Raw genomic sequence first — 11,870 nt, 5'->3', positions numbered from 1 at the left:
TAAATATTCCAATAAATGTCAATAAATCCTACGATCATAAACATGAATAAACATGCAAACTGAATCGCTATCTCACGAGGCGATATTGGTTCAAATACTGCGTCAGGAAAACGTACGATTACTGGTAAACGCAGGGTAAACGCAAAACATCGAGTACACACTGCGAAGAAACCGAAAAAAACTAACAACTAACCTACCAGCCATTTTGTATAATGCAATATGGGTAATATGTAAAGTAGGTCGTATTCGTGAGGTCCTATTTGAGAGCTCCCAGATACGACCCAATGTGGCGTGCGCATAACCCTTCTCGGCGCGGCGGATGGAGTGTCTCTCTCAACAGCGCCACCACCGAATTAATACAAATCCTGCTGTTTTCAAGATGAAAATTATACTTTCTCTTTTATGTTGGAGGGTACACCTTAATCACGGAATAGTTATGAAATACACATCAAATTACTGTTAGCGCGCTGTACATTTGCGTATTGAAATAATACGATAATCTGTACGAATCAGAGTCTACAAATACAGTGATGTTTTGCGTTTGTCCGACTATTTCCGCAATAATGGATCGGGGGATACCCATTCCCGATGTCCAACATGGACGACTTAAATAAGCAGACGCTCTTAGGGAACAAATCTGCAGTAGTTACATTGGATTTCTTTCATTTTTAAGCACTGAAAACTGGTTTTACCTGCTACCATGGCGACGGCACCCGACATTGGTATGAAAGCTAGCCACCGAGAAATCTTGAGGAGGTGTAAGTCTGAGATAATAAAAAATATGGACGCTATCAAGATGGTAGAAGACATGCATGATGTGAGTGTTCAATATAATATAATGTTATATAATTCTTATTACAAAAGACCGCAGTATTAGATACAATTACATAATTTATAATATACACCCTAATATACATTGTGTTTGGACATGAAACACTTCTGCACATAACACAATCGGACAAGATACAATTCTCCATATATGAAATCCTCTATGTATAGCTGGCATTTGTTTTATGAAACACGTGTTACTAAAACCCGACACAATAAATCCATACAAAATATAACTTCCTTTGCATTTGTCAAGTAATACTTTTTTCGGTAAATATGTTTACTTTTTTTAGTTATTTGATGACGAAGACTACCAGAAAGTCAAATGCAAGACTACATGTATAGACCAGGTAAATTGGTGTCACATAGTTGCTATAACGATTCACTTTTAGCCATTATTATTGTCGTTTCAAATTTGTTCACATTTTCTTCAAATGTTGCATTTCGTGTACTTATTTGATGTAATGTATTTTGAAATCAATGTTCAACAATTTTCACATAACATTCCACCCGAATGTAAACAAATAAATGTTATTATTTTTCTATTATATTTTTAAAGATGGTATTACATTCTTAGATCATTTAAATAATTATGCAATTCACCTGATATACAAAGCAAAGATATGTTAAAACATGTTTGTTTTTTGTCAACTAGGCAAGAGAATGCATTGACATTCTACTCACAAAGGGACCTACAGCTTTCCACACATTTGTTTCTGTTTGTCGAGTACACTGCAAGTGGGTTGCAGACGTACTATTAAACGAAGAGGAGCAGGCAGGGAAAAGTACAGGTAAACACTGATCATGTCTACAATAATACGAATACTAAATACAATTCACACCTTCTTCAAATCTGCTCCCGGTCAAATCATGTTATTTGTGTGCTCTGTGTTGCGTAATCACTTTGGCTTCATAGAATTGGATGAATAATAACTAATTGTAGAGTAGTTACTTTAACTATAGTTTGATTATATTTGACATAATTCTATACCATATATTTATTACATACATAACTATGCCACTTGTAAGTTTCACTTGTCTGTATGGTGTCTTCTAGCAGAAGTTGACTCATCTTTGCCCCGAGGTATGCAGGAGTTGTCATTGTCAAGTAAGTACAAGTGAATAATTACATTCTAAACACAATATGTAGCAAATCAACAGTAAATGTTGAGACGATCGCATAGTGGAAATTAGTAATAATCATTATTCTTGTGTTTGAATAAATTATGTTCATCAGCTATGTTTATCAGTTCACAGTTGTAATGAACCTGTAACCAACTTTCAATTTGGTTATTCAGATAAAGAGGCAACCGATTTGTTTGAGGAGTATGAGTTTATTGAAAAGATAGAAGAATTGGCTGACTTTACAGTTGCTCATTACGATCGTATTGTTGAAAAACTCAAGTTCACAGAAGAGCAAAAGAGTCAACTTGCGCAGGTGAGGCCAACACAAGACGTTTATGGTTTATTTTACTTCATTTGTTTTGTGTTTTGTTTAAAATTAACTCAAATTGCGATATTTCGAGAAGATTAAAAATGAAGATGGTTAATAGACTAATCAGAAAATGTAAAACATGTTAGTGATCTAAATCCATGTTTATCAAGGAAAGGAAGTTAACGAGAACGGCCCCATAAATACTGGCTTCTTCAGTTCACGAAAAGTTCATATGTCATGTCATGAAGAGGAAATAAAATCAATCAATAACATATTTTGAGAGGATGGGTAGTTTCATAATGCTCATTGCATCGGTTGCGATTTTTCTAACGTTTTTTCTATCTCAGATACCAGACAATCGGAAGGTTTTGAGATTTCTGCAGTTTTGGCGGGACACAAATCCCCGTCCCGAGGCTTGCAATCTTGTCAGGTGTTTGGAGAAGACTGTCAAAAGGGACGATGTTTCTGATATGCTCAGAGAATTCCTACCAGCAGGAACTGCAGGTGAACCATAACGTAGCTCAAAAGATGTATTTAACGTTACTTATATATCGGAGCTGTATAATGGGTTATGCAATATCACGCAATAACAACATTCGTTCTCGCAGATAGCGGTCCAATTTTCCTGTCAATATACAATATGTTTTTTTCTATGTATATGTCACATGGGACCAATGAAGTATTACGACTGTGGCGATTCAAATATGTTTGACATACTAATATCAATAAGCATTAATGTAGCATTATGAATTATAAAGACAGCTCACATTATCATAAGCATTATAAACATTGAATATGAAACATTACACGTATACATACAGGTCCTAGACTGGGGAGACATATGAAAATACAGGATATGAAGATGTGTGACCGGAATGGTCTTGCAACAGCCTTGAGTTCCGGTGAGTTAAGCGATAGTATAGATATTAATCAGACAATGATTCAGTAACTAAGAACACACACATTGCAAACGGCAGAATCACCTTCTCCGCGTGACGTCAGAGATTACACATGTCAATCTAGTCATTGTAATTGCACTTTCACTACAAGCTATTTCAAGTTTTAGGGACAGTGCGTTGTAGTGTAACGGGGGAACCTTTTGCCGAGCCACGCTGTTTGGAACAGTGCACATGAAGACGGTTGAGAAAGGAACACCTTTTCGAGAAATGTAAAAACCAATATTGAGGCTGTGTCGCTCTCAACTTCATCTCGACTATCAGTTTCAAATAGGGTCTATACTTTGCCATCAGAACAGCTATGCAGAAAATAAAATTATACCCATTTATACCCATTTATCAACAATTATTGCGCTTTTAGATGTTACGCGACAACCACCCAGATATCAATTTGCGTCCCATTGACAAAAAAATGAATGAATGGTTTCTATTCGGGTATAGCACAACACAGCTCCCACACACATGGTTACGATTCATTAATGTTAACTAATTGTTAAAATGGCCTGATAATAAGTACATCACAATTTATAATGTTGAAATAACAATTGCAGTGTATTATTCATCATTACAGGCAGTGACTGGAAAATTGTGGCTGAGGCAGTTGGCATTGGAAACAACTTGATCAAACTGTGGGATATACGAAGACAGGTACCAATGGAAGATGTATTGAGAACCTGGGAACCCCATACCGATGCCACGATTGGAAAACTTTATGAGATATTAGTGGCAAACAACATGGCTCAATATACACATTATTTATAATTGCAACACCGTGCTACCCAATTGACAATTGAATTCAGCACAAGTCTGCATATCAAATTGCTAGTCAGAGAATCAACATGATAAGGGATTATTACACAATGACTCCGTGGTCGAGTGCTTAACTTACGATATAAACTCAAATTGTTCAGATGGCACAGTAATATTTTTCGAATTTTCAAATTGTTACTGAAAAATACTGAAATATAGGAGAGTGCGAATACATTGCGTTCATGAATAATTACATTGTAACAACAGTACTTTGTGAATTCAGTCTTCCGACCCACCATGATAATCTTCCGACAGATCATAATTTCATTTATAAAATAACATTAAAATTGTATCCTACTATTCATTTACAAGCATAACATGAATAACTATGAGTAAACTACAATCAAACTTCCCACTCTTGAGGAAGTTAAGTACCTAAAACTTAACAAAATCAAATTTGCCTGTCATCCAATCAAAAAAATCAAATAGTAAATATCATTATCACAGATGTTGAAAGTGCCAAAAACTGAAGCTTATTCAACTTCACTGGTATTTGCATTCAGGAAAAGTTGATTAAGCTGACTGTTCACTGACATTCCAATCACAACCCAATAGCTTACTTATTCTTGTGCCATCTTCTATATATAGTGCCTTGATACACGTCTAATTGTTATGTGGAACCCGGGACACCAAAAACAAAATACATATATTTAAATAGTATCAAGAGAGATTACAATTTTTAATTTACAATTAGAAATCAACTTTACCTATAACAATGTCATGTTGTGTGCATTTTGTTTTGATAAAAGGGACATTATCACATTTTTTATATGTATGCAATAATGTACTCTAATTTTCTTTGATGATATGTCATGTACCAATGCATGTAATGTGTATATCAATGACACAGTTTGGTTCAGTAGTACATGATTTCAAAATATGACTAATTTCTTTAAAAAAATATTGCTCATACTTCTTTAATGTATTCAATTATAACATTTATGTTTTTTTAAGTCTGAGATTTGATGCGAAGAATAATTAAATATGCAATATGGACAAATGGGAACGATATTTATTGATAACAAGTAATCACTTATAAAATGGATTGTACATGTAAAGTGGGAACATAAAATAATATACCCGGCTATAAACAATTAAACAAAAGTCGCCTTGGGAATATAACAAGTTAATGAATACAATATAACTACAATTACAGTACAACGACATTACATTACATTACATCACATTACATCACGTTACATTACATTACATTACATTACAAAGCATGGTCAACTCAGTGGAGAGATAATACACAGACCCAAAGGTATACGTCTGTAAGGTTTTTCAAAAAAGTTGCCACATTATGCTCCACATGTGACACCTGGCATATATCAATCTGATATCAGCATGAGCTATAACAAACACGAGGTCTAAACCAGAAAAGTGACATTGATGTCATCTGAGATCTTTAGTGTATCAGTGTTATCGTATTTAACCAACGTCACAGAACGTTCTATGTTGCTAAGGCGTGTATAACTATGTATTTACATGGTCTCTGTGCAAGCTGATGTGGAATGCAGGTCGAAGAGCCGGTGAAAACAGCTTAAGTCAGGAAAACGGCACAAACTCAACTTTGAAGTAATCCCGAGCAACCAAACTTATATATGTTGTTAATCTTGTTAAACTGTTCAGAGGAGTCTCTCAATTTTCCCAGAGTACCGTTTTCTGAGACTTTTCCGGCTTTGTTTTCACCGTGATGGTTACCAGTCGGGGAAAATGCCCGGATGTCCGCCCGAGAATAAAGTGTTTACATTCATTCATAATGTCTACATTATTTGTAATTTTTGAATTGCCTTGCAAACTTCGAGATAATATAACTGATGCGTGCCGAGACGTAGATGTTTAATTAAGTAGCACTGTTGTCCTCCCTGGGTGTTGTTAGTTGAGGTAAGGTCAATCCGTTATGTATGTGTGTTCATTTCGGGGTATGACTTCCCGACTACAAATCTGTTAATGTTTGCCATGGTAAATTGTATCGTGCGTTACCAGGTCATGTGGGTGATATGTTGTACATGAACACATGATATGGGATTACTGAAACAGTGTGTTACGCCTATAGACAATATGTTTCTGGCCAGCATACACTGCAGTACACCACCACCAGCGCCCTCTGTTGACGAACTGATTAAACCTGCAAAATTTCATACGAAAAAAAATGAAAAAGAATTTGGCCAGTAACAGTTCTTTTTTTGTGAGGCCTTAAGACTTACTAGACAAATGCAATAAAGAAAGTGATTCGCAACTCTGTAACATCGCCGCCTACGAGTGATTTCATGTGTACTTGTACATGGCCTGATGCACATACATAGATTCATCTAACAAAATTCAACTGCTACATATAGAGATTGAAGTATGTGAGTATGTATTTGCTTTCAGTGGATGATAAATTCATTTGGTATCGATAGTCGATATGGTGGTTTGTACATTTGTATAATTGTTTTTAAATATGTTGGCACGGAAATCACTGTTGAACGCTGCAGTAAAAACACCAAACAAACGGCGGGGTAAACAATGTGCAAAACCTAAGTAAACGTACACTGCGTGTGTGACTCGAACCGGCACGTCTCTCCCCCACCCACCGGGCACCCTCACAAAGTAGATGATTAATAACCGAGTTTAAAGTGCAGATTTTTGTCTATACAGTGCAGTTGTTTTATCGAAGCCGACACTATGCTCGAGTCGATTAAGTGAATTACCTGTCGAATATGTTTCATTATGTATCGTTTCTCGCTATTCGTGTGTCTTGCTAGCATAGCACGCAAACCTCTCTGGCAACAAGATATTGGTAAAAACAAAATTTATTTACGTAGTATTAGGTCCATCACTGTGAAGCGAGCTGACGAATCACTCAATATCATATCAATATGACAACGGTCAAGCAATAAATAATACCTGTCAATCGCCAATGGACCAAAAGTCCCTTGTAATCTTATCAAATCAAGATATATCTCACAATCATTAACCAGTCGTTGGTGGACTACTAAAGACTGGTAACCTGTCAATCACTTAAGATCTGCAAGTCATGGTGATATGAGTACTATGAAGAAATTGTTTACAATATCATTCCTATACATGTAAGCAAGCACGTATACGTAGGCATACACACATATACTACTTATTGTAACGATAAGGGGAGATACAATGTCATGACTACAAGCCTACAAGCCTAACGACAGTCAAAACTCGTCCACAGAATTATGTGCAGTTTCTGGGATATCCATCATGAATGTGAAAAGGGAAAATTATGATGTCCAAATGGCGGCCATTTTATTGTTAAAAGTTCATTAAATTACGCATTTATGCTATTCGGAACCCGATCGTGTATTAGTGAATTTTCGTCAAACTTCCTAAATATATGGGACATTATGGCACCAAGATGTACGTCATTTTATTTTTCAGATTGGATTCTGAATGACTGACTGTGCCTTTTTATGTTTAGACGAACGTCTGATGATCTAATTTAGAATGGCCGAGTGACAGTCATTTTGTATGAACGAATGTTGATCTAGATCCATATCTCTGACTTGTATTGACAGATTGCAAACAAACTTTACAACTACATTAGACATCATTTCACACAAATTAACATGCATAAGTTCAACGGTTGACTTAATTCATTTCTTTTACTATTGAACTAGCGAGAACTAGGACATGTAAAGACACGACTTGTTATCACTATATTGACCCATATATGCTAATGAACTACGAACTCACCCACGACACTTTATATATTTATCAACAATTTAAGGAAATTCTTGAAAATCTAAATTATTCATTGTTACATATGTACTATTGTCATCATAGTTACATGTGCGGTGTATTCATGCTGAACTGATCGCCTTACTAGTAAAATTACGGTAGCAGAATACAGCACATTACTGCTAAAAATAACTTTCTTATGTATAATAGGCAAATAATCTTGATAAAGAATCATTACACATCTCTCATTGCCACCCCAAATAATGAATGCTTGAAATGAGTTTAGAACAGTGTCAAACATAATTCGCGGCGTCCAGTGTTTCGTTATACATTTATTTAAGTACGTCATCAACTCCGCCATGTTGTTGATCTTATTTATTATTCACAAGTTGCATTCATCAAAACAGTAAGCTTATATGAAGCAACAAACAAATTGCTGACACAATTTCATCGCGCGCCAGAAAATCGAAATTCATATAGTGGCAAAAAATATTTTATATTTTTAATAGTATTATAAAAATCAGACGAAAATCCAGAAATACTACTATTTTATTGAAACCGCTAACAAGTGTGATATTCCCACATAATGGTATGCATTTAACGACTTACACCCGCCCAACTCAGTCTCCATTTGCGTTTGCTTTCAGAACTCGCAGTTTAGAACGGATTTCATCCCAATCAATGTAGCCACCTTCTAAGTGACGGCTTCCTTTCTGCCCAATCTTGAATGCAGACCTTCCATGGAGTACCCGTGTATTGTTAAAAGTGACCATATCACCTGAAGAATTATGACATAAACATATACCACGATGAAATAAATTCATATCTTCATGGACACAACAAATAGACATTTGGAAAAATTACCCGATCCTTATTTTGATAAAATACAATATACAAATTAGAATTTGAATAGCTGTTAATTAACTAAATTATACGTTTAAATTTATAACCAAACTGTTCTTAAAAACATCTTAAAAACGAATACTAGTTCTATAAAAAATAAAATACCAGAAAAATGAAATAACAGTACGGTGAAGGTTAATTACCTGATTCCATTTTGAATTTTATGATATTGTCTTTATGGTGGAGAATGTCGTCGAAAGCCTTCAACGCTTTATAGACCGCCTCAACCTGTTCCACTGGAATACGCATCATTGCAGATCGACCAATCTGGCTGTGTGAGACACGTTCCACGTTACCATTTCTTCCAAGACTGTTGAAAAAGGAAACTGTCTTATAACGTCGCGTCATTTAATTTGTTTAATTCCATGTTTCAATTTAAGTTAACTTGTACTCACCAAATGGTTTTCGCTTGTCTATGCAAATGATATGGATAGTAATCAGTCCCAATATCAAAAAAGTCCATCCAGGTCGTTGACAGTATCTTAAACGCTTCGGGATTTTCATTTTTCAGCTGAAGCGCTGCTTTGAAACCATCTGCGAACTCGCTGTCACCACCATCACCTTCGCATTGCTGAATGCAGTGTAACATTTGTACCTGTACAACAAGGTGATCATTTTTAATTCCACAAATGTATTATATTGGAGAGAATATATTTATCAAAATGTTACTCATCGTGTAGTTCAGTGTAAACTAATTAAATATTTTTTAGCTACTGATCTAATGTCTTTCTCCATTAGATACATAACGTTTTCCCCTAAATAGATCTTTTGTAGTTGTGTTGTTTCAAGTTGATAAGATGTTATTCAGAGTTGTCATCAGTTTATATCTGTGCCAAGACTTAAGTCTTAAGTTTTGTGATTGGAAACAATAACGGTCAGCTGGAACCGAGTTTCAAGTTATAGTTATAACTTGTATATTTATATATTCACTTTTTTCATTTTGGTCGTTTGAGCGTTGATGATGTTTTTGTTGGCGTACTGTTTATTTTTTGTTGTGTTTTTTTTGCAGACATTACAAGTCACACAGTTCTGGACACGATCTGAACAATTGAAGCGATAAATTGAATTACACATGTTTCAATGTATTTCGCCTACTCACCCCTGGCGTATGATCAAAGTATGGCAAATCAGTATGCAGACCTAGTCTGGCTGTAGTATAGGCGGCATTAGTGGCATCTATTTTACTTTTAACTGTAAAAACGATCCTGGAATATATGACAAAAATTTAATATATTAGGCCATTAATTCATTTCATCCGGCAAATACTGTGGAACATGTTGATAATTAATACAAAAGTGAAGCTCAAGGTCGACAGAACACTCGGACTTCAATATATAATGACAAACGCAAATTAATTGGTAGTTTTTTAGGGATTAAAACTATAAAATGTATATACAACTTCGCTGATATTTACAAATGTTTACAAAAATATGATACTAATAAACAAATTACTTATACTGACAGATAGACAAATCATAAATAAACAAAAAACAAAAAAATTATATAACTATGATGTTCATTCATATTCAGAAGATTGTAAGATTCGTTTAATACCGGCCTCAAGTTCAAAAAAATACATGGCTAAGAATATAAAATGTTTCATGTTAGCTTGAGACCAGGTCTTTTTAAATGAGTGAAATATGACGACCAACGCCATTCAAAATAGTCCGTTTAAAAACGTTTTGGGAAATACAGTCCTAATTACTAGCAGTTATGACAGCTTTAAACTGCACATTATAGTAATATATAGTTTTTTTTATATCAAATGATGAACCGTGTCATCACAAAACTCAAGACGGATAACGGAATGTCAGCGTGGGGTCAAGGTCTGATCGCCAGTCAATCAAATGATTGATGATCAGTCAAATGTATATCATCCGGGTTCAATGTGGATGACCCACTGACAACTTGCAAATCCGCTGACAAGGTGATTTTATATACTTGAGACTACATATATACTAAAGGCAAGGATGATCGAACAGTGTGACAACAATACAAGACTCCTTTACCTGTACTCACATCCAACCAAATTTGCCAAATTGTTATAAACTGTATTTAAAACAAAGAGTAGAGTGAATCATGATAACTTAAAGTATATTTCGTCAGTGGTCGTCGTGCTGCGTTCTGTTCGATATGGGACTAACAACGATGTATACAACGCGTGTAAATTACATTATTTATTTGCATGAAATTCGCACACGCGCTGCGCTGCGACAACCGCCCTTTAATTCGGGCCACCTGCTAAACCTGTGTTATATTTATTCATGAAAACATAAATGGAAGGGAGGTCTAACAAATCCGTGGATACTATGTTTATCACCACTGTGATACAAATGCAGGTTACTTCATTAAAGCAATTGTGCGGATTTCGTTCTATAAAAATACGCTGCACAGACAAGCAAACAAAAATCGGCTTACCCATAATTCGTTGGCCTCAGGTAAGAGACCCGATTAGCAATACGCTCGTTTTGCCCAACTTTCTGCGGTACATTCTTAATCAATGCCAGGCCTGACGTGTTCAACGAATCGAGCCACTTGAATAGCTCAGCATCATTATTCATGACGTCATTAAAATCGAACATAGGTATTTTAGTCACCATTTCAGCGCCCCATATATTCAGCTGTGGCTCTCCCATCTCGTCTGGCTTCGAGGAATCAAACTGATGTGTGCGTAACCAGTCAGCGGTGTAGTCACCGCTATGTTCTTTGGACCATGTAACGGTGAGATTCGCTCCATCTGGGGTTATCGCCACTGATTCAGGAGCTGCCTGAAAATCTAACTGGCTGAACAGTAACCGACGTTGATTAGCTGAATGGATATAACACTGAGAACACAGACAGTTATCGAGCAACCATATGTAGGGGTATTTACTCTGCAAACCATCTATGAATATCACCTTCAACAACCTCTGTTCATCTACACTGGTGGCTGACTGCATCGTGGATAAAGCACGATCTAACTAGGTGCAGGACAGGGTATCAGAATGCACCGAGTAACTGAATGTACTCTTACATATATAGTGTAGCGTTTTTTGATTGACAGTCAACAATAAACTGAATCAACCAATAATCTAATTGTATCACCCGTGGTGAACATATGACCTTGAACAGCTCCTAAACAGAAACTAAGTGTGATTTATACTAGTAGTAGGTCGTTTTTCTTTGGCGAATTTGTTTGTGGTGATGTATAGTGATATGAAGTATGAATGGTCGTTCATGCAGAATTTTTGGTGTAATTT

The 11,870-nt window shown here is 35.7% G+C and overlaps 2 protein-coding genes across 2 annotated transcripts; one reads left to right on the top strand and one right to left on the bottom strand.

Annotated features, from left to right (window-relative positions):
- Positions 1 to 558: 558 nt before the first annotated feature.
- LOC144357722 (uncharacterized) lies at positions 559 to 4,203 on the top strand. Its single transcript, XM_078011777.2, has 8 exons — positions 559 to 817; positions 1,122 to 1,178; positions 1,484 to 1,619; positions 1,889 to 1,936; positions 2,127 to 2,266; positions 2,611 to 2,767; positions 3,085 to 3,165; positions 3,791 to 4,203. The coding sequence occupies exons 1-8, from the start codon at positions 701 to 703 to the stop codon at positions 3,979 to 3,981; spliced, it is 927 nt and encodes a 308-aa protein (XP_077867903.2). The 5' UTR covers positions 559 to 700; the 3' UTR covers positions 3,982 to 4,203.
- Positions 4,204 to 8,348: 4,145 nt separating this feature from the next.
- On the bottom strand, positions 8,349 to 11,570 carry LOC100375284 (gamma-butyrobetaine dioxygenase-like). Its single transcript, XM_002737725.1, has 5 exons — positions 11,050 to 11,570; positions 9,731 to 9,836; positions 9,027 to 9,226; positions 8,775 to 8,941; positions 8,349 to 8,506 (listed from the first exon to the last, which is right to left on the bottom strand). The coding sequence occupies exons 1-5, from the start codon at positions 11,568 to 11,570 to the stop codon at positions 8,349 to 8,351; spliced, it is 1,152 nt and encodes a 383-aa protein (XP_002737771.1).
- Between the last annotated feature and the right edge of the window lie 300 nt (positions 11,571 to 11,870).

The sequence above is a fragment of the Saccoglossus kowalevskii genome, chromosome 17 (genome assembly GCF_978046115.1).
Source record: "Saccoglossus kowalevskii chromosome 17, keSacKowa6.1, whole genome shotgun sequence".
In the NCBI taxonomy this organism is placed as follows: domain Eukaryota; kingdom Metazoa; phylum Hemichordata; class Enteropneusta; family Harrimaniidae; genus Saccoglossus; species Saccoglossus kowalevskii.
This window is presented reverse-complemented; position numbering and strand designations above follow the sequence as displayed.

Excerpts from the sequence above, each read along its gene's own strand:
- LOC144357722 (XM_078011777.2), top strand. The coding sequence starts at position 701 with ATGGCGACGGCACCCGACATTGGTATGAAAGCTAGCCACCGAGAAATC. Across the intron at positions 1,937-2,126 it reads GCAGGAGTTGTCATTGTCAA|ATAAAGAGGCAACCGATTTG; the intron begins GTAAGTACAAGT and ends TTGGTTATTCAG. Across the intron at positions 2,768-3,084 it reads CCTACCAGCAGGAACTGCAG|GTCCTAGACTGGGGAGACAT; the intron begins GTGAACCATAAC and ends GTATACATACAG.
- LOC100375284 (XM_002737725.1), bottom strand. The coding sequence starts at position 11,570 with ATGCAGTCAGCCACCAGTGTAGATGAACAGAGGTTGTTGAAGGTGATA. Across the intron at positions 9,837-11,049 it reads CTGAGGCCAACGAATTATGG|GATCGTTTTTACAGTTAAAA; the intron begins GTAAGCCGATTT and ends CATATATTCCAG. Across the intron at positions 8,942-9,026 it reads AGACAAGCGAAAACCATTTG|TCTTGGAAGAAATGGTAACG; the intron begins GTGAGTACAAGT and ends CTTTTTCAACAG.